The sequence below is a fragment of the Bos indicus genome, chromosome 9, assembly GCF_029378745.1.
Source record: "Bos indicus isolate NIAB-ARS_2022 breed Sahiwal x Tharparkar chromosome 9, NIAB-ARS_B.indTharparkar_mat_pri_1.0, whole genome shotgun sequence".
Classification (NCBI taxonomy): Eukaryota; Metazoa; Chordata; class Mammalia; order Artiodactyla; family Bovidae; genus Bos; species Bos indicus.
Window position 1 is genome coordinate 11660719 of NC_091768.1, and position 27424 is coordinate 11688142.

Here is a 27424-nt window from a genome sequence, read left to right on the forward strand (position 1 = left end):
AAAGAAAAAAAGAAACAGTATTTATGATAACTTACTTGGCAGGAGGGAATTCTGGTTTTAAAACATGTTTTTATTGCAAAATGTTTGCTAGGGTGAATTTATTTTCTACTCTTTTATAGTTTCACAGTGTATTTATAAGAGGTAAGCTGTATCAGTCCCTCATAAGAACTTCTGTTTTGATCTGTATAACCTTAAAATTCATCTTTGTCATTTGAGTATTATTCTTGTTATTTATATCATTAAAACCAGGAGAGTGTATTGGTCTTCATTGATCTCCCTATTTTTCCTTTTTGTGTCTTTGGGATGTAAAGGCAGGTGGAAATTGATCGACAGTCAGGATCATTGCGGTTAATACTGTTTTGCTAGTGTTGCCTGGGCATGAGATCTGGATAAAGACTAGAGTTTTCCTTGATCAGAGATGTTTGTATCCAGAATCTCTGCTAGGTCATCACCCAGCACTACAGCTACTGAAACCTGTGGGTAACACCCAGTCCCCAGACCATGAAAACAAATAAACCCTGGTTTCTTCCACAGGGTTTCCTGGCTGGCTTTTCCGAGACTTTGCACGTGACAGCCGGTCTGCCCGTGAATGGAGTGCTCAGTGTCACAGAGGAAGCCTGGTCAGTTGGGAGTGGCAGGGACACCCTACCTCCTATAGGAAGAGTGCCCAAGTCGATTATGAAAGGTCCTTGTGCTGGGAGAAAGGGAGCAGAGTCCCTGTGATTGTAAATTTGGGGATCTGCTCCTCAGGGCAAAACATTGTTCTTTGTATGTGTAGATTCTGGGAAGGCAATGGCTCAGTCGTGAAGCCTTCTCTAAACTATTCTACGTGGACATCCTCTTCCCATCATCAGTCACCTCAGACCTGTTTTTAGACCCATTTTTTATTGTTATATAATATGGGCAATATATACAGTCTGCCGTAGATTTCCTAAAGACTATATAAACATCCTTATTTTATTATTCTAAAAGCACAGATGTGTGTGTGTGTGCGTGTGTGTGTGTGTGTGTGTGTTTTCTGTTGCTGTGGTTGTTTAGAACTTTTAGAAATTGTACTTTACTTACTTCTTTGAAGATCTGTGACATCAGATCCACATGGCAGTAAGGGTATGGACATCACAGTTGTAGGAGTAGTTCTGAACCCTGAAACTTTACATAGTCTCAAAAATACACTTTTATATAACTTTTAAAGCTAGGAAAAATAAAATGACTCATATTTACTGTGCGTAATAACTTTTCATGTATTCCTCTCTGTCTTTTAGCCCATTTAAAGTAAAACAAAATTTTCTGTGCTTTGCCACAACCCCATCATTCTGAGTGAACCCAGTTACAGATTTAAATTTACAGTGGTTTTCATTAAGACCATCCATCTTGTTATGATTTAGATTGTTTTGTTTGGAATGTAAGCTAAAAAAAAGGAATATTAGAAAGTTAAGAATCTTATAACTATTATAATATAAATATTGAAATATATCCCATAACTTGTATCTGTACCACATAATTTTAAGACCATAATACAGGCTAGTTTCAAAAAGTAATTTCAGGGATATCTTTGAATTATCAGAAAAAAACATATAAAGGGATAAAATAACCTCCTTGTTTCAAGATACGGAAGATTTCAGTCACAAGTATGTGACTTATATACCAAAAAGTGTTTCATTTTTCCACATGAAAATGTGATCTTATAAAGAAAAATGACAAAATGCTTATCATTAGACTAAAAATATATTAAGCAATCTGGTCAAATTAATTCCTTCACATATTTGGGATTGGGTTAATCAGTATACATGTTGGTGTATGAAAAACCTCCCAGAAAAAGTAACTACTGTCTCATTCCCTGGCTCCTGCTAGCTTTGCAGAGATTAACAGGAAGATTCCTGCCCCAGTTTCTGTACATGGTGGCTGCTTTTCTCACCTTTTAGCAGTCAGAGTTAAAGAACTATTCCTTCCTTCTGAGCACTTGGGTGTCTGTTTCATAGCAGGCCAGTTAATAATTTTTATAAACAAAATCACTTAACATTTTTCTAAGCCCATTTCAACTCATCCTTTGAAAAGATTACTGATACTGCATGAATTTTAGCTGTGGCTGCACTTTCAGCATCAATCTGATCTCTTCACACCATGACTTCATATTCCTATTCTCAACTGTATAATTAGACAATAAAACCTGTTTCTAAAATCCTTGACACTGTACAAAACTGGCAGATCTCATTTAAACCTCGTGGAAATTTCGTGAGGAAGTGGCATCTTCCTCCTTTTCAGTCAAGGATTATAGGAATGAAGGGATATTATTAAGTTGGTGCACTTGATATAGTAGAGTTAGGGTGAGAGTCCCAAGTCTCCAGCTTCGAGTGCTATGCTTTTTTTATATCACATCTTGTTTTTTTGTATGTTTTATAGAAACAGCATAATTTTAAGTATTAGGTAAGATGATACTGCTAACAGAAATTAAAATTCAGGGAGATTATTTGATTTGTCATGATTTAAAAAGGTAAACTGTAGATCAGAAAAACAAAATTATATAATGTTCGAATCGACAAAAATATTTATCAGTATTATGATGGGAAATACTTTTCAGTGTGTATTTTTACACTCTAATGACCACTTGCATATTTGGGATGCTCTACAGTTTATTACAGAATTTCACATTCATTGTCTCATCCTACCCTGGAAAGAGTGCTGAGATGTCATAAGAGTTAGTATTTACAAAGTGAAGGGAACTCAGTGCTCAGCCAGAAATGCTCATTCGCAGTTACACATCACCACTTTGTAGAAATCTCTCATGGTCGGGTTGACATACCCAAAATTAGCTCTCAGACTCACCAAATGACACATGTATTGAGAAAAGTACCACCTCCACCAAAAAGGCTTACAAATTCTCCTTTCCCAAATTGGCTACCAGCCTTCCTTCCTGTGCTTGAGATTGTAAACCACAGAGACAGCATTACAGGCCCTGAAACATATATTTCACCTTTCCCTAGAGGTAGTTCACCTCTGTAGGTTCTATTTAATATAAATAATCTCTGAATGCAAGCATCTTTGACACCTCATTAACTTAGCAACTGATAGTTGCTGAATTTACTTGAACTGCCAAATTTATACATCAAAGACAGAGAGATGGTGGTATTGTTGGTTCTGTGATAGAAGAAGAGCACATTGTCAACAAATGGGGATTTTGAAAGTGAAATTGCTAAGGTACATTTGGAAAACAGACCCTTTTATTGAATCCCTAAAAGCTGGAGATAATGTAATGCTCATGGGGAGGGGGTGTGTCTCCTGGCAAATGGCAAGTATGTGTCTGCTTTCAGCCAGCTGAGGGCAGGACCCTGGGGAGGAAGTGTGCCCCCCAGTGATAGATGGATCCCTGACAGTGTTGGAACAGCCCAGGCACTGAATGGAGGCATGCAGGATCTTAGTTCTCTGACCAGGGATGGAAACCTTGGTCCCCTGCAGTGGACGCACAGAGTCCTAACCACTGGACCACCAGAGAATTCCCATCGATATTGTCAACATATGCACTATTGTCGATGAACAACAACATATACAATATTGTCTATGAACAACCATTGATAGGAGAATGTTGGATCCCACAAAAAAACGATACCCCACGTTAAAGGGCAATAGAGAAGCCCCAGCAAGATGGTAGGAGGGGCAAAATCATCTTTAGAATCAAACCCTATAGTCACCAGAGACACTTGGAGGGCTCAAACAAAACCTTGTGCATACCAGGACCCAGAGACCCCACAGAGACTGAGCCAGACCTGTGTTTGAGTCTCCTGTGGAGGTACAGGTCAGTAGTGGACTGCCACAGGGGCAGGGACTCTGGATGCAGCTATCTGGGTCACACAGCCTGTGGCATAATCCCTCTTGGAGGAGGTCACCAATAAGCCCTCCATAGAGCCACCAAGCAGACGACCCACAAACTGCAGAACAATTAAACCAAAGAAGTTCTCACACTGTTTAGAAAGTTCCAGGACCCACAACAGATTTCCCAACCTGAGGATCTGGCAAAGGGACTGAGAATTTAACAAGGAATTTGACTTTGCAGATAAGTGGGGTTTGATTACAGAACTTCCACAGGACTGGGGAAACAGACTCTTGGAGGGCACAAACAAAACCTTGTGCCCATCAGGACTCAGTAGAAAGGAGCAGTGACCCCTCAAGGGATTGACTCGGACTTGCCTGTGAGTGTCCAGTAGTCTCTGGCGGAGGCGTGGGTCAGCAGTGGCTTGCTGGAGGGTCTGGGACACTGAGTGCTGCAGTGCCTGCAAAGGACCTTTTGAAGGAGGTTGCATTTACCTTCATTCAGTTCATTTCATTTCAGTCACTCAGTCATCTCCAACTACTTGCAGTCCAGGGACTGCAGCACAATAGGCTTCCCTGTCTATCACCAACTCCTGGAGCTTACTCAAACTCATGCCCATCAAGTTGGTGATGCCATCCAAGCATCTTAGCCTCTGTCATCCCTTTCTCCTCCCACCTTCAATCTTCCCCAGCATCAGGGTCTTTTCAATGAGTCAGTTCTTCGCATCAGATAGGCAAAATATTGTAGTTTCAGCTTTAGCATCAGTCATTCCAATGAATATTCAGGACTGATTTCCTTTAGGATTGACTGGTTGGGTCTCTGCAGTCCAAAGGACTCTCAAGAGTCTTCTCCAACACTACAGTTCAAAAGCATCATTTTCTTTGGCACTCAGCTTTCTTTACTGTCCAACTCTCACATCCATACGTGAATACTGGAAAAACCATAGCTTTGACTAGACAGACTTTGTTGTCAAAGTAATGTCTCTGCTTTTTAATATGCTGTCTAGGTTGGTCATAGTTTCTTCCAAGCATAGATCTTCTTCCAAGAAGTAAGCATCTTTTCATTTCATGGCAGCAGTCACCATCTGCAGTTATTTTGGAGCCCCCAAAAATAAAGTCTCACACTGTTTCCATTGTTTCCCTATCTATTTGCCACAAAGTAATGGAACCAGCTACCATGATATTCATTTTCTGAATATTGAGTTTTAAGCCAACTTTTTCCCTCTCCTCTCTTACTTTCATCAACTGGCTCTTTAGTTCTACTTTGCTTTCTGCCGTAAGGGTGATGTGATCTGCATATCTGAGTTTTTTGATATTTTTCTCGGCAATCTTGTTTCTAGCTTGTGCTTCATCCAGCCTGGCATTTCTCATGATGTACTCTGCAGAAAAGTTAAATAAGCAGGGTAACATTATACAGCACTGATGTACTCCTTTCCTGATTTGGAACCAGTCTGTTGTTCATGTCCAGTTCTAACTGTTGCTTCTTGACCTGCATACAGATTTCTCAGGAGGCAGATCAGGTGGTCTGGTAGTCCTATCTCTTTAAGAATTTTCCACAGTTTGTTGTGATCCACACAGTCAAAGGCTTTGGCATAGTCAGTAAGACAGGAGCAGATATTTTTCTGGAACTCTCTTGCGTTTTCTGTGATCCAAGGAATGTTGTCAATTTGATCTCTGGTTCCTCTGCCTTTTCTAAAACCAGCTTGAACATCTGGAAGTTCTCCATTCACGTACCGCTGAAGCCTGTCTTGGAGAATTTTGAGCATTTCTTTGCTAGCATGTGAGATGAGTGCAATTATGCAGTAGTTTGAACATTCTTTGGCATTGCTTTTCTTTGGGATTGGAATGAAAACTGACCTTTTCCAGTCCTGTGGTCACTGCTGAGTTCTTCAAATTTGCTGGCATATTCAGTGCAGCACTTTAACAGCATCATCTTTTAGGATTTCAAATAGCTCAACTAGAATTACATTACCTCCACTAGTTTTTTTTGTAGTGATGCTTCCTAGGGCCCACTTGACTTCACATTCCATGATGTCTGGCTCTAGGTGAGCGATCACACCATTGTGGTTATCTGGGTCATAAAGGTCTTTTTTGTATAGTTCTTCTGAGTATTCTTGCCACCTCTTAATGTTTTCTGCTTCTTTTGGGTCCATACCATTTCTATCCTTTATTGTGCCCTTCTTTGCATGAAATGTTCCCTTGGTGACTCTTGTTTTCTTGAAGGGATCTCTAGTCTTTCCCATTCTATTGTTTTCCTCTATTTCTTTGCATTGATCACTGAGGAAGGCTTTCTTATCTCTCCTTGCTATTCTTTGGAGCTCTGCATTCAAATGGGTATATATTTCCTCTTCTCCTTTGCCTTTAGTTTCTCTTCTTTTCTCAGCTATTTGTAAGGCCTCCTTAGACAACCATTTTGCCTTTTGCATTTCTTTTTCATGGAGATGGTCTTAATCACTGCCTCCTGTACAATGTCAGGAACCTCTGTACACTGTTCTTTAGGCACTGTGTCTATCAGATCTAATCCCTTGAATTTATTTGTCACTCCACTGTATAATCTTAACGGATTAAGGTCAGACCTAAATTACCTTCATTACCTCCACCATAGTTTGGTCTCTGGACAAACAACAGGGAGGGAACAAAGCCCTGCCCATCAACAAAAACTTGGATTAAAGATTTACTGATCATGTCCCCTCCCATCAGAAGACCCAGTTTCCCCCAAAGTCAGTCTCTCCCATCCAGAAGCTTCCATAAGCCTCTTATCCTTATCCATAAGAGGGTGGACAGAATGAAAATCACAATCACAGAAAACTAACCAGTCTGATCACATGGACCACTGCCTTGTCTAACTCAATAAAACCATAAGCCATGCTCTGTAGGGCCACTGAAGACAGATGGGTCATGGTGGAGAGTTCTGACAAAATGTGGTCCACTGGAGAAAGGAATGGCAAACCACTTTAGTACTCTTGCTTTCAGAACCCCGTGAACAGTATGAAAAGGCAAAAAGATATGACACTGAAAGATGAACTCCCCAGGTTGGGAAGTACACAATATGCTACTGGAGAAGAGTGCAGAGATAGCTCCAGAAAGAATGAACAGACACAGCCAAAGCAAAAACAATGCTCAGCTGGTGATGTGACTGATGATGAAAGTAAAGTCTGATGCTGTAAAGAACAATATTTCATAGGAACCTGGAATGTTAGGTCCATGCATCAAGGCAAATTAGAAGTCATCGAACAGGAGATGGCAATAGTGAACATCAGCATTTTAGAAATCAGTGAACTAAAATGGATGGGAATGGGTGAATTTAATTCAGATGATCATTATATTTACTACTGTGGGCAAGAATCCCTTAGAAGAAATGGAGTAGCCATCATAGTCAATAGAAGAGCCCAAAACACAGTACTTGGATGCGATCTCAAAAATGATACAATGATCTCTGTTCATTTCCAAGCCAAACCATTGAATATCACAGCAATCCAAGTCTATGCCCTAACAAGTAATGCTGAAGAAGCTGAAGTTGAATGATTCTATGAAGATGTACAAGACCTTCTAGAACTAGCACTCAAAAAAGATGTCCTTTTAATTATAGGGAACTGGAATGCAAAAGTAGGAAGTCAAGAGATTCTGGAACAACAGGCAAGTTTGGCCTTGGAGAATAAAATGAGTCGGGGCAAAGACTAACAGAGTTTTGCCAAGAGAACACACTGATCATAGCAAACACCCTCTTCCAACAACACAAAAGACCACTCTACACATGGACATCATCAGATGGTCAATACTGAAATCAGATTGATTATATTCTTTGCAGCCAAAGATGGAGAAGCTCTATATAGTCAGCAAAAACAAGATCAGGAGCTCACTGTGGCTCAGATCATAATCTAAAAATTCCAAAATTCAGACTTAAATTGAAGAAAGTAGGGAAAACCAGTAAACCATTCAGGTATGCTGCTGCTGCTGCTGTGAAGTCACTTCAGTTGTGTCCGACTCTGGGAGACCTCATAGACGGCAGCCCACCAGGCTCCTCCGTCCCTAGGATTCTCCAGGCAAGAACACTGCAGTGGGTTGCCATTTCCTTCTCCAATGCATGAAAGTTAAAAGTGAAAGTGAAGTCACTCAGTCGTGTCCAACTCTTCGCGACCCTTACCAGGCTCCTCCGTCCATGGGATGTTCTAGACAAGAGTACTGGAGTGGATTGCCATTGCCTTCTTCATTCAGATATAAACTAAGTCAAATCCATAATGATTTTGCAGTCAAAGTAACAAGTAGATTCAAGGGATTAGATCTGATAGACAGAGTGTCTGAAGAACTATGGATGGTGGTTCATGACTTTGTACAGGAGACAATGATCAAGACCATCACCATGAAAAAGAAATGCAAAAACGCAAAATGGTTTTCTGAGTAGGCCTTACAAATAGCTGAGAAAGAAGAGAAGCTAAAGACAAAGGATAAAAGGAAAGACGTGAATGCAGAGTTCCAAAGAATAGCAAGGAGAGATAAGAAAGCCTTCCTCAGTGATAAATGCAAAGAAATAGAGGAAAACAAATGAATGGGGAAGACTAGAGATCCCCTCAAGAAAACTAGAGATACCAAGGGAACATTCATGTAAAGATGGGCACAATAAAGGACATAAATGGTATGGAACCAACAGAAGCAGAAAATATTAAGAGGTGGAAAGAATACACAGAAGAACCATAAAAAAAGACTTTCATGACCCAGATAACCACAATGGTGTGATCACTCACCTAGAGCCAGACATCGTAGAATTCAAAGTCACGTGGGCCTTAGGAAGCATCACTATGAACAAAGCTAGTCAAGGTGATGGAATCCAGTTGAGCTATGTCAAATCCTTAAGAAGATGCTATGAAACTGATTCACTTAATATGCCAGCAAATTTGGAAAACTCAGCAGTGGCCACAGGACTGGAAATGATCACTTTTCATTCCAGTCCCAAAGAAGGACAATGCCAAAGAATTTTCAAACTACTGCACCTTTGCGCTCACCTCACACACTAGCAACGGAGAAGGCAATGGCACCCCACTCCAGTACTCTTGCCTGGAAAATCCTATGGATGGAGGAGCCCAGTGGGCTGCAGTCCATGGGGTCGCTAAGAGTCGGACACGACTGAGCGACTTCACTTTGACTTTTCACTTTCATGCATTGGAGAAGGAAATGGCAACCCACTCCAGTGTTCTTGCCTGGAGAATCCCAGGGACGGGGGAGCCTGGTGGGCTGCCATCTATGGGGTCGCACAGAGTCGGACACGACTGAAGTGACTTAGCAGCAGCAGCACACACTAGCAAAGTAATGCTCAAAATTCGCCAAGCCAGGTTTCAAAAGTATGTGAACTGATAACTTCCAGATATTCACAATGGATTTAGAAAAGGCAGCGGAACCAGAGATCAAATTGCCAACATCCAATGGATCGTAGAAAAGGCAAGAGAGTTCCAGAAAAACATCTGCTTTATTGATGACTCCAAAGCCTTGACTGTGTTTAGTTCAGTTCAGTCGCTTAGTTGTGTCTGACTCTTTGTGATCCCATGGACCACACCATGCCAGGCTTTCCTGTCCATTACCAACTCCTGGAGCTTACTCAAACTCATGTCCATCAAGTCGGTGATCCCATCCAACCATCTCATCATCTGTCGTCCCTTTCTCTTCCCTCCTTCAGTCTTTCCCAGCATCAGGGTCTTTTTCAGTAAGTCAGTTCATTGCATCAGGTGGCCAAAGTATTGGAGTTTCAGCTTCAGCATCAGTCCTTCCAATGAATAAACAGGAATGATTTCCTTTAGGAATGACTGGTTGGATCTCCTTGCAGTCCAAAGACTCTCAATCTTTTCCAGCACCATAGTTCAAAAGCATCCGTTCTTTGGGGCTCAGCTTTCTTTATAGTCCAGCTCTTAACATCTGTACCTGACTACTGGAAAAACCATAGCTTTGACTAGATGGACATTTGTTTGCCAATTAATGTCTCTCCTTTTTAATATGCTGTCTATATTAGTCATAGCTTTTCTTCCAGCGAGCAAGCATCTTAATTTCATAGCTGCAGTCACCATCTGCAGTAAATTTGAAGCCCCCCAAAATAAAGTATGACGCTGTCTCCATTGTTTCCCCATCTGTTTGCCATGAGTTGATGGGATAGGATGCCATGATCTTAGGTTTCTGAATGACTGTGTGCTGCTGCTAAGTCACTTCAGTCGTGTCTGACTCTGTGCGACCCCATAGACGGCAGCCCACCAGGCTCCCCCGTCCCTGGGATTCTCCAGGAAAGAACACTGGAGTGGGTTGCCATTTCCTTCTCCAATGCATGAAAGTGAAAAGTGAAAGTGAAGTCCCTCAGTCGTATCCGACTCTTAGCGACCCCATGGACTGCAGCCTACCAGGCTCCTCCATCCATGGGATTTTCCAGGCAAGAGTACTGGAGTGTGTAGATCACAACAAACTGTTGAAAATTCTTCAAGAGATGGGAATACCAGACCACCTTACCTGTTTCCTGAGAAATCTGTATTCAGTTGAAGAAGGAACAGTTAGAACTGGACATGGAACAATAGCCTGGTTCCAAATTGGGAAAGGAGTACATCAAGGCTGTATATTGTCACCCTGCTTTTTTAGCCCATATGCAGAGTACATTTGCGAAATGCTGGGTTGGTTGAAGCAGAAGTTAGAATCAAGATTAGGAGAAATATCAATAACCTCAGATACTCAAATGATACCTTTATGTCAGAAAGTGAAGAGGAACTAAAGAGCCTTTGATGAACATGAAAGAGGAGAGTGAAAAAGCTGACTTATAACTCAGCATTTCAAAACTAGGATCATGGTATCCAGGCCAATCACTTCATGGCAAACAGATGAGAAAACAATGGAAACAGCATCAGACTTTATTTTCTTGGGCTCCAAAATCACTGCTGATGGTGACTGCAATCATGAAATTAAAAGACATTTGCTTCTTGGAGGAAAAGCTATGACCAACCTATAGAGCATATTAAAAAGCAGAGACATTGCTTTGCCAATGAAGGTCTGTCTAGTCAAAGCTATGGTTTTTCCAGTAGTCATGTATGGATGTGAGAGTTGAACTGTGAAGAAAGCTGAGCACCGAAGAATTGATGCTTTTGAACTGTGGTGTTGGAGAAGACTCTTAAGAGTCCCTTGGACTGCAAGGAGATCCAACCAGTCCATTCTGAAGATCAGCCCTGGAATTTCTTTGGAAGGAATGATGCTAAAGATGAAACTCCAGTACTTTGGCCACCTCATGCGAAGAGTTGACTCACTGGAAAAGACTGATGCTGGGAGGGATTAGGGGCAGGAGGAAAAGGGGACGATGGAGGATGAGATGGTTGATGGCATCACCGACTCAGTGGACATGAGTTTCAGCAAGCTCTGGATACTGGTGAAGGACAGGGAGGCCTGCTGTCAATGGACAGGTGTTGCAAAGAGTTGGACATGACTGAGGGAGTGAACTGAACTGACTGAATATAATTCTTCCAAGACTGACAGTTTCTGTGTGTGTCTTGGGCCAGCACCAGACAATTTAGTTACTTAGAATTACTGAAGAGATTTCTGCTAAAGACCAACAGTTTAGAGATGCCTCCAGCCATGCCTCAGGCCTTGCATTCAAGGGACATACATTTGCTACTTAATTACACAAAATTTGCCATCAGATTGTGCAGTGGACATGGTGGGATTTGAATGAAGTCACCAGAAAGCGTTTGTGGGCTGATACTTTTACTCTACTAGGAGCTTAGACTATCAGGATTCCAGTCATGAATGACAGTTTGCTGATTTTGCATCTGTGCAGAAATTCTCTATTTTTTCACAGATTATTTGGTTAATCAGTAAAGTTAATAAGGACATGTTCCAATTTAATTTTAATGCCTAGATTTTAAGTGTCTTTAAGTAATATTTGTTTCTTCTCCTGGATTGTTAAAGTACCTGAGGTGAGATTAGGTTTTCTGGCACTCTGTTGTATAACACATTTTTACTGAGTGACTGCACAGATAGCTCCATTATTGTATATAACTTAGAGTGAGAGTGAACACACTTGCCCCTGGAAGGCATCAGTTCAGTTCAGTCGCTCAGTCGTGTCCAACTCTTTGCGACCCCATGAATCGCAGCACTCTAGGCCTCCCTGTCCATCACCAACTCCCGGTGTTCACTCAAACTCATGTCCATTGAGTCAGTGATGCCATCCAGCCATCTCATCCTCTGTCGTCCCCTTCTCCTCCTGCCCCCAATCCCTCCCAGCATCAGAGTCTTTTCCAATGAGTCAACTCTTCTCATGAGGTGGCCAAAGTACTGGAGTTTCAGCTTTAGCATCATTCCTTCCAAAGAAATCCCAGGGCTGGTCTCCTTCAGAATGGACTGGTTGGATCTCCTTGCAGTCCAAGGGACTCTCAAGAATCTTCTCCAGCACCACAGTTCAAAAGCATCAATTCTTCAGCACTCAGCTTTCTTCGCAGTCCAACTCTCACACACATACATGACTACTGGAAAAACCATAGCCTTGACTAGACGGACCTTTGTTGACAAAGTAATATCTCTGCTTTTGAATATGCTATCTAGGTTGGTCATAACTTTCCTTCCAAGGAGTAAGTGTCTTTTAATTTCATGGCTGCAATCACCATCTGCAGTGATTTTGGAGCCCCAAAAAATAAAGTCTGACACTGTTTCCACTGTTTCCTCATCTATCTGCCATCAACTGATGGGACCAGATGCCATGATGTTAGTTTTCTGAATGTTGAGCTTTAAGCCAACTTTTTCACTCTCCTCTTTCACTTTCATCAAGAGGCTTTTTAGTTCCTCTTCACTTTCTGCCATAAGGGTAGTGTCATCTTGCATATCTGAGGTTATTGGCATAGAACCTTCTAAAAACATAAGGAAACTATTTCACGCATTTTTGTTATATCAATCAGAAGTTAAGTTTTTTCCTCCATTCTTAGACTTCATAGTTTATTTCCTATTTATGAAAAGAATGTCCTTGTAATGTATTAAAATCAATAAAATGGATACAAGCCTCTATTATATCATAACAATAGCAATTTAGCAATATTTATTAACTTACATGCTGATCATGGTACATAGTATTAAAAATACCTTGCTTTGTCTCAAATTAAAATATTCTTATAACTGAGTTGGCTTTTATGTATACACTGTGTATAGATATATAATAAATGTAACATATTTTAAAATTAAAGAAATAATATTAATTATTTAAATTAATTAAATTTAATTTTAATTAAGATATTAAGACATATTTTAATTTGCCTAGTGCTGTGCTATAATAAAGTACATTAGGATTCATCTATTAATAGTTTCATTGAGTCTCCACACATACCTTGCCATAGAGTGTAAACAAAAAAGAGGAAAAATTTAAAGAAGTGTATGAAACCTCTGGGAAGACTTGTTCTTCTGATTTTGGCCCATGATTTTTATAATGGTTTTGAATGGTACAATCTGTTCTATGTAGGAAGAACAATCCATTTATTTTGAGATAATAAGTCGCAAAATTATGGATATATATTGTTCAGACTTTCTGTGAGTCTATCTTGTAATTGATTTAGTCCCCTCTTTTATTATCACCCATTATAATGATGTTAAAAATACATCATCTATGTCTTCTGGTGATGGAGAAGTCCACATTTTCTAATGCTTCAGGGGTTTGATGTTGATACTCTTTCCTTTGCTACTTGAACATTAGTTAGACCTTCAGCTTGATCAAGTATATTTGTTATGTGAGTTTTTAAGTAGATATTTAATGTGTGAAGTTATGTATGGTTTTCTCCTTACAGTTTTAGTATATTCATACACATGCACCCATCCATATGTATTATTTAGAAAGTGTTTTTGTTCATTGCCTTTGATTGGTCTTATTGAAATCTCTTGTGCTTTGAAATTAGCTATCACAAGATACAAATATTTAAATCATAGACATGTATGTTCATGCACTGTTACATACTCTTGCCATAATAACCTGGGTTTAGGAAAAGCAAGATCTCTTTTCAAAAAGCTCATATATCACTGTGCTGTGCTATGCTTAGTCACTCAGTCATGTCTGACTCTGTGTGACCCCATGGACTGTAGCTCGCCAGGCTCCTCTGTCCATGGGGATTCTCCAGGCAAGAATATTGGAGTGGGTTGTCATGCCCTCCTCCAGGGCATCTTCCCAAGCCAGGGATTGAACCAGGTCTCCTGCACTGTAGGCAGATTCTTTACCAACTGAGCCACTAGGGAAGCCCATATGTCACTCAGTTCAGTCGCTCAGTTCGTGTTCCTACTCTGTGACCCCATGGACTGCAGCACGCCAGGCTTCCCTGTCCATCACCAATTCCCGGAGTTTGCTCAAACTCATGTCCATCAAATCAGTGATGCCAACCAACCGTCTCATCCTCTGTCATTCCCTTCTCAATCTGCTTTCAATCTTCCCAGCATCAGGGTCTTTTCTAATGAGTCAGTTCTTCACATCGGGTGGCCAAAATATTGGAGCTTCAGCTTCAGCATCAGCATAAGTCCTTCCAGTGAATATTCAGGACCAATATCTTTTAGGATTGACTGGTTTGTTCTCCTTACAGTCACTAGCTGACTTTTTTTTGTGCAGTGAAACCTGTGTGCTTACTTATGAAGTTTAATTAACCTGCTTTTTCAACAAGGGACAGGATAAAACTCTGCTTTTAATGTTTTCACAAAAATTAATCAAATTATAACACTTCATTGAACATGGATATTTATGAACTTCAGTCATTTCTGTAGACTGAAGTATCTATTTCCTGGATCTAAATTAATGATAATACTAAATGTACTCCTTTACAGTTACATTGAACATTAAAACCAGGATGCTTTTGCATCAATTCCATAAGCAAATGCCATGAATTTATCATTTTGTGGTTATGCCACTGGCAGTCAATATCTTTAATCACCTATTAGGAAATTTAATTAAGAAAAATGTTTTATATTAATGAAATTCTAGTCTGAATATTTTAGGAGGGAGGTTTGTTGAGTGTTACTTTTACTAATAATAGATAAATGTCTTATAAAGACAAATTAGAGTGCTTAAAAGTCAATGACACGTTTACAGCTTCATAATGCACGGAAAGATGAAGGACATATAGTTTAAAACAGCATATTTAGATTTTATAATATATTTTTTATAAATGTTTAAGCAAAACTGTTGTATTTTAATGTGTGATGATGAAATTCATGCTAAGAAAGCTGTTAAAACGTTCGGAATGTGAGGGAAGTATATTCGTGTACTAAAATATACGCAACTGTTAGTGTATACTGCAGTACTTAATGTGCTTTTTAGATTTATGTTAATTAGTCATTTTTAGTCACTTGCCAGAATTTAAAAGCAGAGTTTCCAAACTGCAAAATCTATTCCATCCAAATGAGCATTAATGTGCTGGCCACACACTTGAATGGCCTGGAAAAACATATATACATACATATGCACATACATGCATGTGTTCCTGTTCAGTTCAGTTTAGTCGCCCAGTCAGGTCCGATTCTTTGTGACCCCATGGACCACAGTATGCCAGGCCTCCCTGTCCATCACCAACTCCCGGAGTTTACTCAAATTCATGTCCATCCAGTCGGTGATGCCATCCAACCATCTCATCCTCTGTTGTCCCCTTTCCCTCCCACCTTCAATCTTTCCTAGCATCAGGGTCTTTTCCAGTGAGTCAGTTCTTCGCATCAGGTGGCCAAAGTATGGAGTTTCAGCTTCAGCATCAGTCCTTCCAATGAATATTCAGGACTGATTTCCTTTAGGATGGGCTGGTTGGATCTCCTTGCAGTCCAAAGGACTCTCAAGAGCCTTCTCCAACACCACAGTTCAAAAGCATCGATTCTTCAGCACTCAGCTTTCTTTATAGTCCAACTCTCACATCCATACATGACCACTGGAAAAACCATAGCTTTGACTAGATGGGCCTTTGTTGGCAAAGTAATGTCTCTGCTTTTTAATATGCTGTCTAGGTTGGTCATAACTTTTCTTCCAAGGAACAAGCATCTTTTAATTTCATGGCTGCAGTCACCTGAAGCCTAAAAAAGTAAAGACTCTCACTGTTTCCATTGTTTCCCAATGTATTTGCCATGAAGTGATGGGACCAGATGCCATGATCTTAGTTTTCTGAATGTTGAGTTTTAAGCCAACTTTCTCACTCTCCTCTTTCACTTTCATCAAGAGGCTCTTTAGTTCTTCTTCGCTTTCTTCCATAAGGGTGGTGTCATCTGTGTATCTGAGGTTAAGCCAATTAAATTAGACTCTTTATTATGATGATTTCCCTACACAGTTTATACCTGATAGAAAACCATTGCCTGAAAGCAGTCTTTTCATAATAAAGTGTATTCAGTGTCATTACTGAATTATACCAGATACATTAGCTTTTGACTCTTTGCATATAAGGAGCGCTTTTTGCACAACCGACATTCACTAGATACAAATATCCAGATTTGCTCAGGAAAAGGTGAGTGAAACAATGTTTAAGTCCATACAAGGATTTGGAGGAAGAGACAGAGAAGGGCCCAAGGATTCTAGTTTCTAAGATCTCAATCAATTCCTGAAGGATGCAATGAACTGTTTCCCTAAAGCCTTTAAAATAGTGAGGATTTTTGTCATTTCTGCATCCTTAAAGACTTCTCAAAGCAGCTTCCAACTTAATGACTAATTTTTTTTTTTCTTTAAGCCCCAAGCATATCTCAGTAAGTCTATTAATTTGTCACAGTATTTCAGAGTGAATCAGAATTTGAGAAGTGATCAGCCTTATTACTTGGTATGTGAAATTTTAGGGAGAAAGCTTTATGAATTGAAATAATCCTTTGAATATTTGAAGTTACTGCTTAGTAGAAATTTTAATTTTATTTTTATTGTAGATAGTTTTTCAAGAGGAATGGTGTCATAATATTAAAGATGAAACAGCTTTAGTGAAATATATTTAAACTTTAAAATATGAAGTTTCACAAACAGTAAAAATAAAGGAGAAAAAAATATTTCTTTTACAGCTTTCCTTATATTCCATTCCCTAAGCCCGTCCAGAAGAATATTTGAGATCTATAGTCACAAATTCATGTACAGCTTTTAAAGTCTGTGATTTGGGGAGGGATATAGACTCCATGTGGAGTAAATTTTAACAGAATACGGCTTCATAGAATATATCGCTAGTTATTTACATGCCGTATTTGAAAAACATTAAGTGTTTATTATAGTATGTATAACACTCTCCCACATTCCTAACACGTTATGTAAAAGGAAAAGAGGCAGCTACTAAAAAACTGAAATGCATGCAGTTTTTGTGCCTACACATTTTAAACTGTTTTTCCGTTTCTGTCATATTTCTTCTATCATGCTTATTATGTTTGTCATGCCTGTCATCTACATAAAATCCTTTATTTATGACCTTCACAGGCAGCATCCTAACATTTTCTTAACAGTGAGTTGGACATCTCACTGTTAACTGGCATGCTTTACTCACTCTCCTAGTATTTTTCTCTTTCAGCATCCATGAGGAGAAAATTTTTCATGGATTTAACCTGATGTTTAAAATGTTAAAGGTCATTAATTCTCAGACGGTTACCCGATTTGGACTTTCTTCCTATGCGGATACTTACAGCCCTGCTGCTTTGCGTTGATTTTTCTTCTTCTTTTTTTTTTCCTCAAATGCTTTCTATCACATTATATTTTTAAACCAAAAAATCCAAAGTAAATGTTCATAAATTCATGTTTAAAAAGTTAGAATTTTTAAAGTCTTTTTTATGATTTAGTAAAAGTGAATTCTGTCAGTTGTATGTACTCTTTTTTAAAATATAAATGTATTTACTTTAATTGGAGGCTAATTACTTTACAATACTGTATTGGTTTTGCCATACATCTACATGAATCCACCACGGGTATACACGTGTTCTGGAATGTGCCCTTAAACTGTTCAAAAATGTCCTTAAACTGTGTGTCCAGTTATAGAGACTAGAGAATAATTTTGAAAAACGATGTAGTTCAGAAGAGTTGAAGAAGAGGCACTAAATTTTAGTACTCATCTCAGTGCAGTGAATATAATTTTAGCCAGTATCACTCATGACAGTCTGTGTCTTGGCGTGGGTAGTCCATTGTGGGGCAGTGCGTGAGATAACCTAATTCTTTCTATACTTTTTATGTGTTTCTAGGATGAGAGGAAAGATAACCCTCCCGTAGGACAATATGCATTGTTGCACCCACTCATTCTGGGCGTGCAGGTCACAACCTGTGCAGCGCAGATGTGTACAATCTGAGATGCACACACCCGAGATTATGAAACTTATTAACCCTTCATAGATTGAGGAAGTTGCACATAAGGTATTCCTTCTCCACTTCAAAGCCATTGCACTTTTCCTTCTCTCCCTACTGTGCAGGTGACTTGGATTATTACTGGCTGGATCCCGCCACGTGGCATAGCCGGGAAACATCACCTATTAGCTCGGTGAGCATCCGGGGAGGGAGATTTGGGAGCTCCGGGAAGATGTAGGCCGTTCATCCTTTGCTGATATGTGATAGACAGTAACCTTATTCTGCTCCATTATATATCTTATGAAAGAAAATACTGATTTCATTTAAGACAGTACAGTTTTGAAGAAAAATAAGTTAGCACTGAATAATACTTCAAACAAATTTTAAAGTAGTAAAAGCAAGTGTTAAGTAATGGCTATTTGTAAATGAGATATTATTTGCTTAATGATATCAACATCACTGACAACTTAGAATACAGAATCGACTTGACTGATATCAGCAGATACATTTTAATATTTCATTTCATTTCATTTCAGAGCTGTATTTTGGAGAGGTACTTAGATTCTGACTTTTTAGAATGATGTAGTATAATAAGTGCCTATTTCGAAAAAATTACAACTGTAAATGAAAATTGTTATAAGCCAAGGATAGAGCCCACGAGAAGAAGGAATCCCCTCAGAGTGTCCTTAACTGAGGAAATTGCATCACACTACAACCAGTAATTATGTGTGTATAGGAAAGAGAATAGCTGGTTTAGCTTCTTAACTTTGTTCATGTTTTAATAGCATCCTGTAACGTGGCAGCCTTCTAAAGAAGGGGATCGATTAATTGGACGTGTTATTCTTAACAAGAGAACAACCATGCCCAAAGAATCAGGTGCATTACTGGGTCTGAAAGTAAGTACCCTGATTTATAATGTTTCTTAAATGATGAATTAAAGTGTGACTGCATTCAACAAAGTTTCTGACAGTGGTCATCCTCTCCTCTTCAGAAAAAAGTTCTTCTAGTAAATATATCTTGTTAATATATTGATGGCTTATGGTGTATTTAGTACCTTTATCTGGGCAGTATTTTAAACTCATTTTGTTAAAATGGCATACAGATACGTTAGGAAACTGCAATAAAATGTTGAAAAATAGTAGAATTCTCCTCTGAACATAAAGTTAAAGGACTGTTTTTACATTAAAATGGTTTTAATGGAAAGTAATAACATTAGATAATATGAGCCTCATAATTTTATTATATTTTGACAAGCAACCTCAAAGATCACTGAAAACATTGTTTCCTAAGTGCAATAAAATTTATACCCAAAGAGTAAAATGTACCTTTAAAAATATTAACTGACTTCTAACAGATAACAAAGCAACTAAAAATTACAAATATTTTGTTTGGCAAGAAAAAAAAAATATATATATATACATTTTGTTTTATTGTGTGTAACATGTATGAATGTTGTCACATGGTTTTATTTGCTTTCATAAACACTCATAAATGTTGCTTTAAAATGATTATTTATCAAGAGATTGTATTGTATAGTTGGGTAATAGTTTGATCTCCTTAAAACCATTGCCTATGAATCCAACTAAAAAATTTTTTTCAGCTAATGTCACCTTATTGATTATTATCATTAATTCTCTTGCTATGAACTAATTCTGATCACCTCCACTATTGGCCATGTCCCTAATGATCAACTTCAACTTTTGATGATACCCTTCCCATTTTGAATCATATGTATTGAACCCCTGCATTGGGAGAAATTAAACTGAGAACCTTTCAGATATGTTTAATTTTAGTTATTGAGGAAAATCCAGGTGAGCATGTTAACCATTCAGTGCTTTAACTTAGCCTTGGAGACTCAGATTGGATCCTCTATGTATATCAGATGAGGAGGTCATTCAGGTGTTCAGGAGATGTGATAAACTTAGGCCGTTACTCTGCACCATGGTGAACTGCTTCCCCAAAGTGGTCTGTTCTTGGTTTAAATTTTAAATCCTCAGTCTTTGTCTTAGACTAAAAATATATGAAAAGGATCAAGTTCCCATGTCACAATAGACCATGGTCAATTATAGAAATTCAAGTGAATTTAGATAAAGAAAAATGAACTCCAGTATTAGTAAAGTGTCAAACACCTGTTGTCTGATGGTGAAAGGGGACATCGTGTATTCTTAGGGGCACATTGTCCCAGACACCCTTTTGTGTGAGGTTGGTACAACGAACCAGTATATAAACTTCCTTAGGACACATTATCTCACATGCAATAGGGTAAGTTCTTGTTGCTACTATGCTGCAGCCCCCTTTAACCAAAAATAGATTTCCTGTCATTTTTGTTCCTACATTCAATTCTAAACATATCACAAAATATGTAGGAATAATTCCCCAAACTAAGAGACTTTTGTTTCAGTGTGAGTCTTGGGAACTTACCAATGTATAATTATCCAGGTTGTTGGAGGAAAAATGACTGACTTAGGACGCCTCGGTGCCTTCATCACCAAAGTAAAGAAGGGTAGCCTTGCAGATGTGGTTGGACACTTGAGAGCAGGTAAAGTTCCTCTTTTCATATCTAAGTCATATGTACTCTATGCATGAGTTGGTGGTTTTCAATTTTGGGTAAGTTATGTATGCCCATTAAGTAAACAAGCAATTTTCATGCAGGCATACAGATATTTTTCTGGATATGAATATTTAATTGATTGTCATAATAGACAACTATACATGAATAGCAGTTTGGAGAGAATGAGTCAAATCTTTGCATTTATTAAAAATAAATAGTTGCAAAATGCCAAAGGATTACTGATTTTTGTATATGGCTACATAATGTTGCTACAAAAGTCTTAAACAGTTCAGCCTGTGAAAAAAATAATGTCAGAGTTTAGTCCTTTATTTTATAAGTCATAGTAATTACTAAAGTTTCTCATAATGGTCCCAAAACACTTATTCATTACTGGAGTTTTTAGTAAAATCTCATCACAATCACATTTCTTACACAGATTATATATTATTTGTTAATTTAAATGTGACATATACTGTTGTATTCATACAGATGTGCTACTTCTTAGTATTTGGAAATTTACATTTTGTTACTTTGTAACCTTAATATTATATAATAACATCATTTACATGTTGAAATGTGCCATACTTAGTAGCAACATATTTTAAAATGTATTTTTGATAAATCTTTTTATTTTTCATTTAGTAAAAGCCATATAAACATATTTTTTTCCAGTTTGCTGTACTTCAGAGTTTAGTAAAAATCTTTTGGTGAGAGTATTTGCTTACTCATTTGCCAGACAATCATAAAGAAAACAGAGTAAGCTGACCTGTCAAAGTGAGGATTAATGACCCATAGCATGTGGAAAGAGAACATTTCTGGACTATTTATTTTCAGTTTTTATACCTTAAGGTTATAATTATTGGAACCTTTAGAAAAATATTCTATTAAGGACAGTTTTGCTGTAACTGATTATGAGAGTGTCAGTTCAGAATCATTCAGATTTTTTTATTTGCTAGGGATGTGCTCTCCAGGTATTATATAGAGGGAAAATCCAAATGAGAGGTTTTTCTCCATCTGCTATATGCACATCTTTGAAGATATGTACTGTCATTGTCCTCTGTTATTTCTCATCAGGGACTATTATGATTCTATAAGAACATAGCTCAATCAGGAGTGACTATGTCATTAAACCGATTCTGCTTGTTTAGGGGCTTGAAGACTTGAAATGTTGTAAGAATCACTTGTTGTCTACTCAAATGTAAGATAACTTTGACTCCAGAAATCTGAATTTGGAGATCAGATTCTAAACATGACATTTTTTTGTGTGTGTGTGGTTTTTTTTAATAGTTACTTAAGAAAGTCAGATTTTCTATAGTATATATATCCCTTAGTAATTAATTTCACTTATTTAACCCTCTTATGTGCCTAGAGTCTGAGAAACTTTAAAACATTAGAAGCTCTACTTAAATAACTGTAAAACATATAAATGTAGTTTTCACTTGAAGCAATTGATGTGCTTGAAAATTAGACAGTATGTTCTGTTTGGTTTACATGTTATTTAGGAACTGTTTTCCTTCTGTTTACATATAAACAGCTTTAGCCTGTAAAACTATTTTGTTTGTTTAGCATGACATTTGTTCAGCATCTGCATTCTTGCCTTAATCTGCGGTAGCTTTTCCTACTGCTGTTCCCTTCAGTCCTTGCCCACTGCTGGATGATGGAATCACAGACACCCCCCTTGTTAAGTCCCTCCATCATCCCTCAGGCACCGTCTGCTCGGGTTGAAGCTCTGCAGTCTGCCCTCCGCTAACAGTCCCGCCCCCTCCTTCCGCTCCCCCCGCCCCCCCCCCCACCCCGCCGAGGCCGTGCTCCACCTGCGGACCTGGGCGCTGTTTGCACCTGCAGGACCTGGCCGTGCCTGTCCTCCTCAGGTGGCTTTGCTGTTCCTGGGCTCTGCCTGTTGATATCCTTGCCATCCTTCAAAACTCTTCTAAAGTTGCCTTAACTGTGAAGCGTTTCCCGATACTTCCCCTGAGCAGTAACTACTCCCCTGCTCCCCGGTGCAGCTGGACTCTCCCTCTGTTCCTCACATGGATTTCTCTCATTGCATACAACATTTTATTAAAGGGATTCACTCTTGTATTTCTCCTCCAACAAATTTAAAGACAGAAGAAAGCCTCCTTTTCATCTTTGTTTACCCATTATCTTTCATAAATAGTTTTAAGGAGACCAGCTTCTAATTTAGGAATTCTTGATTTGTAAATAAATCAATACATATAGTAAGTTAATTTTATATTAAAAGTAGTGCTGCTAGATTGCTGTCTATAAGAGGAAGAATTTTATAATGCAGGGTTTTTTGCAAAATGTTGATTGCTGCACATTACTGGATAGTAAAGTTGACTTAATGGATTACATTCATTATTTTTAAAAAAATGAAATAGAACAAAATAGAATAGAAAATATCAGGGTAATTATTATTTTAGAAAATATTTTTTCATACAGACACGCATATACATTCACATGATGTAAACTTTCTTTTTTCTTTTCTTTTTTTGGTCAGTAAATTTAAAAGACTCCTAATACATTTTAAAATTGTATTACTTTTTTTTAATAGAGTGATGTGTGTTCATTCCTGTTTGAAAAACTGCAGGTTAACATCTTAGGTCAAATGATCAGAAGTCATTTAACTATTTGTACTAACCATACTCTTTTGTCATACCTAAACAGCATTATATGCTTGTCAAATATTTGCCTTTTTACTTTTGAGTAAGCAAACACTTGGGGGTAGGGAGAAGAATTATTTTAAAGTAAACCTAGCAAAGCAAAAATCTACTTTTTTAAAAGGCATAACTAAAAAGTTCCATATTTGTCATTAGCTTTAAACGTATGATGGTGATATTGATCCATTTATTAGAGACATATTTCATTTGCTACTGAAGTATTACAGGAACTGATAACAGCAAAATAAGCATACACAAAACAAGCACAAAACTAAGACTCTGCAAAGTATCCCTGTGGCTGGGATATTTCAGCTGAGCCTCTATTGTCAATTCAAGGGTACATTGCAGAGACATTTGAGAACTAAAACTGCTCTAAATATTTGTGAAAATAAGTGTTTTTTTCCAAATGTTCTTTGGTGAAAGCTCTGGTTAATATAGGAGGTGATTAGTCCTTGTATTTTAATACTGTGTTACTCTCTTCAGTGAATCTTCAGTTATTTAACAACTTAATATGTATTATATTTTTATTAAAATATTTTCTAATTTTACCTTAATTACCATGATATGTATTATGTATAGAACGTGTGTGTATGAACATCTGGAAGTAGGTTGACTGTCATGCAACAATTTTACATCTGCTTGCTTTGTAATTTTGCCATAGCTCCCTGCGTTACCCTCTGGGTATGAATTCAAATCCTTTCATGCATTTTTATTCTGTTGTGCATCTGGAGAAGGCAATGAAGCATGACTTATAGTTGGAAAATTCATGCCAACAAATGTTAATTACTATTTCTACCGAAAGTAAAGCAGGATTTATGCAGCATTTAATAATCTTTCATGTATAGAGCCGCCTACATTTATATTATGGAGGGCATGCTGCTAATTATTATTTTTGATATTGCCAAATGAGCTATGCTAATTCCATCCCATAGCATGAGATGATTTTTATATTATTTCTGATATTTCTCAAAAGATAGTTTGTGTTGTACTGTTTCAAATGACCAGTAATCTTTTATGGGGGAAAGAAAAAAACAAAAAGAAAAAAGTGTTTAGAAAGAACCATTTAGCTGACATTATATGGCAATCAATTTGCTTTCAAGAGCAGAGCCTAGATGATTAAACTATTTGTATATGTTTTGCATTTCTTTGTTTAAAAAAAAAAAACAAGAAAAGATAAGAAAAATAAACAATATATAAGGTAAAAAAATACCCTTCTTTTTAAATTCAAGGGGATGAAGTTCTAGAATGGAATGGTAAACCCCTGCCGGGAGCTACAAATGAAGAAGTTTACAACATTATTTTAGAATCAAAATCAGAACCTCAAGTTGAAATTATTGTTTCAAGGCCTATTGGGTAAGGCTAAAAAAACTTGCTTCTTAAGTTTAGTAAATTACATGTATTAGCAGGGTTTCTAAAAGAAGTTTATACATTCATACAGTACATGTTACAATGGATAGTTTTTTCTTCAAATATGGGCATACATTTTAGATCTTTCAAATCTCAATTTTTTAAACTTGGACTGAATTTCCTTCACTACATTTTAGGAGCTCCACTATTTAACAATTGTAGTATCAAAAAGTATGTATTTTTCATAAGTGGGCTATAAAGTAAAAATATTTTCTTTTAATGGTAGAACTATTTATTTTTATTAATCCTAAATTATTATAGTGTTTCCTTAAAGAGAGTCACTTACAAACTCATCTTTTTGTGATATTTAAAATAGTAGTCATTTCATACATCTACATGACTTTTTGTTATTCTACTAAGAATGGAATACTTTTTCTATATCTTTAATTATGGATAGTTCCAAATTTTATTTAAAATCAAGCAAGTGTGAAATATTTAAGCATTTTAATTGGCCATGATAATCTGTGTGATATTTTTAAAACTCCAATTTTCAGCATAATTTAATAATCTACAGTCAATGGGATATTTTCTCTCTGTATATAGAGTTCCCATATTGGTATTTTTTCCTAAGAAACCCACAAGTCCAGAATATTCATTTTGCCTGTCTATAATTTTTTGGAAGGCATTTTGAACTGTTTCATAATTAGCTTAATGTTTGAATATATTTTTTGAAATTATTCCTTTTTCTATTCTCTAAAATATTATAGAGCCATAAATTCAAGACTTTTTATGGAAGAGTAGTAACCTTAATTTTTTGTTGTTCTCATGAATGCATATCAATGCAAAACATGCAAGAAAATATAATTATCCTAATTCTCAAAGAACTTAAACTGTATGATCATATATTCTAAAGAATAATATACATATATAAAACTCGAAAGTGAAGGCAAGCTTATAGTCAATTTTAAGTGGTGATTATTAAGAATAAAGATTGAAGGCATTTGCAGAAGTATTGTACATTTCCATGCAGATTTTTTAAGAATAACAACACTATATAATTTATGCTAGTTTTACATGACGTGTTCTAGTGCTGAGGTAAACATGAGGCTGGAAAAGAGGTAAGTAAATTGGAGAATGAATCAAAAGTATAAAAAACAAAACTTAAAGCATTGGGCACATTACCAAATACTTTCAAATATATAGTGGTTTTAAAAGTAATCAGCCAAAATACCATTGATTCATGGTGATTTAAAAAATAAAAATTAACAGACAGTTAAAGTGGACTGGAATAACATTCAAATTATCTTTAGTGTAAAGATAATTTTAAAAGTATTCTTTGCAAAACAGACCTAAACCATCATGGATTGTGGGACTCAAAGAATATGGGAATACAAAGATTATATTTAAATAAAAATTAAATCTGATATCAACTTTCTAGTTAATAGGGAACTTATTAGAATCTTGGAAGAATAATTCTAGATGTATTTAGTAATTATGTTTCATGTAGTTCTATAATTAAAGCAGAAAGCAGATATGTATTCATTGTTTAAGGGGATAGTTATAGTGATTCCAAGAATCATCCCAAATGTAACTTACACGCACACTGACCACCATGGTCTAATAGACATCAGCCATCCTGAGGTACCACCCATTTTTGCTAGCCCACCTAATGTAATGTTCTTTACCTTTACGATGGTAACTATAATTTTTTTTTAATGATTGTAATTTTTATCCAGACTGTTTTACCACCTTATTTGTGAGCAGAACAATTTCAGAAGGCTTATATAATTGTCAAGAGGACATTTTTTGCCTGAAAATATTACTGAAGCAATTAATAAACATTAAATATATTTTAATTCTGTCTCTTCAAAAGAATTTTTTGTAACTTCTCCACAGTTCTTCTTTCACAGACACATAAAATTCAAACTTCTATCTAGTTTTGAAGTTTCAAATTTTACTTTCATAACTGAGGCTAATTTTCAAAGAAGTAACATTATCTAAAAAAATATTGTTTCTAGATTTTTAAGAATTGATTTTTTTTGCCTTTGAATTTGCCTTTGAATTAAGAAGAAGGTAGAAGATAAATAGTTGCTTTCTTGTGTCTTAGGTATTGAATAATTAGCCTCATTATCACATAAAATATATATTTCAGACACATTATTAATTGTACATGATTATATAATAAAATTTGGCTTCCCAGATGGTGCAGTAGCAAAGAACCTGTCTACCAATGCAGGAAACACAAGAGACACAGGTTCGATCTCTAGGTTGGGAAGATCCCTGGTATTAGGAAATGACATTCCACTCCAGTATTCTCCCCTGGAAGATCTCCTGGAGGAAATGGCAACCCATTCCAGTTTCTTTGCCTGGAGAATCCCATGGACAGAGGAGCCTAGTGGGCTACAGTCAGTCCATAGGGTGGTAAAGAGTCAGACTCAACTGAAGTGACTTAGCACCAGCATTCTTGCCTGGAAAATTCCATGGACAAGAGGAGCCTGGTAGGCAACAGTCCATGGGGTTGCAAAGAGTCAGACATGACTGAGCAGCTGAGCACACATAACATACACAAGATTAATTGTCATTTGTAAGAAGTAAAAATTGTAGGTGGTTGGAATTACTTTGCCCAAAAATGTGAAAATGAAGAGTCAGGAAAATAAATCACCAAACAGAAAACTGTTTTTGTTTCAATTCCCTCCAAAAGTGCAAAGAAAAATCAAAGTAAAGTTAGTTCACAAGGTAAGTGGTTAGAAATTCTTAAATAATATTCTGATAATTTTATTGGGACTAACTAACTCCAGTCTGCTTTAATTTGTCCTG

The 27424-nt window shown here is 37.2% G+C and overlaps 1 protein-coding gene across 37 annotated transcripts in view; it reads left to right on the forward strand.

Moving 5' to 3' along the window:
- The window catches only part of RIMS1 (regulating synaptic membrane exocytosis 1), a 606383-nt gene that overhangs the window by 405885 nt on the left and 173074 nt on the right, over window positions 1–27424 (forward strand). For all 37 annotated transcript variants that reach the window (XM_070795691.1, XM_070795693.1, XM_070795713.1 and 34 more), the window contains 4 exons: window positions 18175–18242; window positions 18835–18945; window positions 20489–20588; window positions 24490–24613. In XM_070795691.1, coding sequence (XP_070651792.1) covers window positions 18175–18242; window positions 18835–18945; window positions 20489–20588; window positions 24490–24613 — 403 coding nt within the window. The remainder of the gene's footprint in view (window positions 1–18174; window positions 18243–18834; window positions 18946–20488; window positions 20589–24489; window positions 24614–27424) is intronic.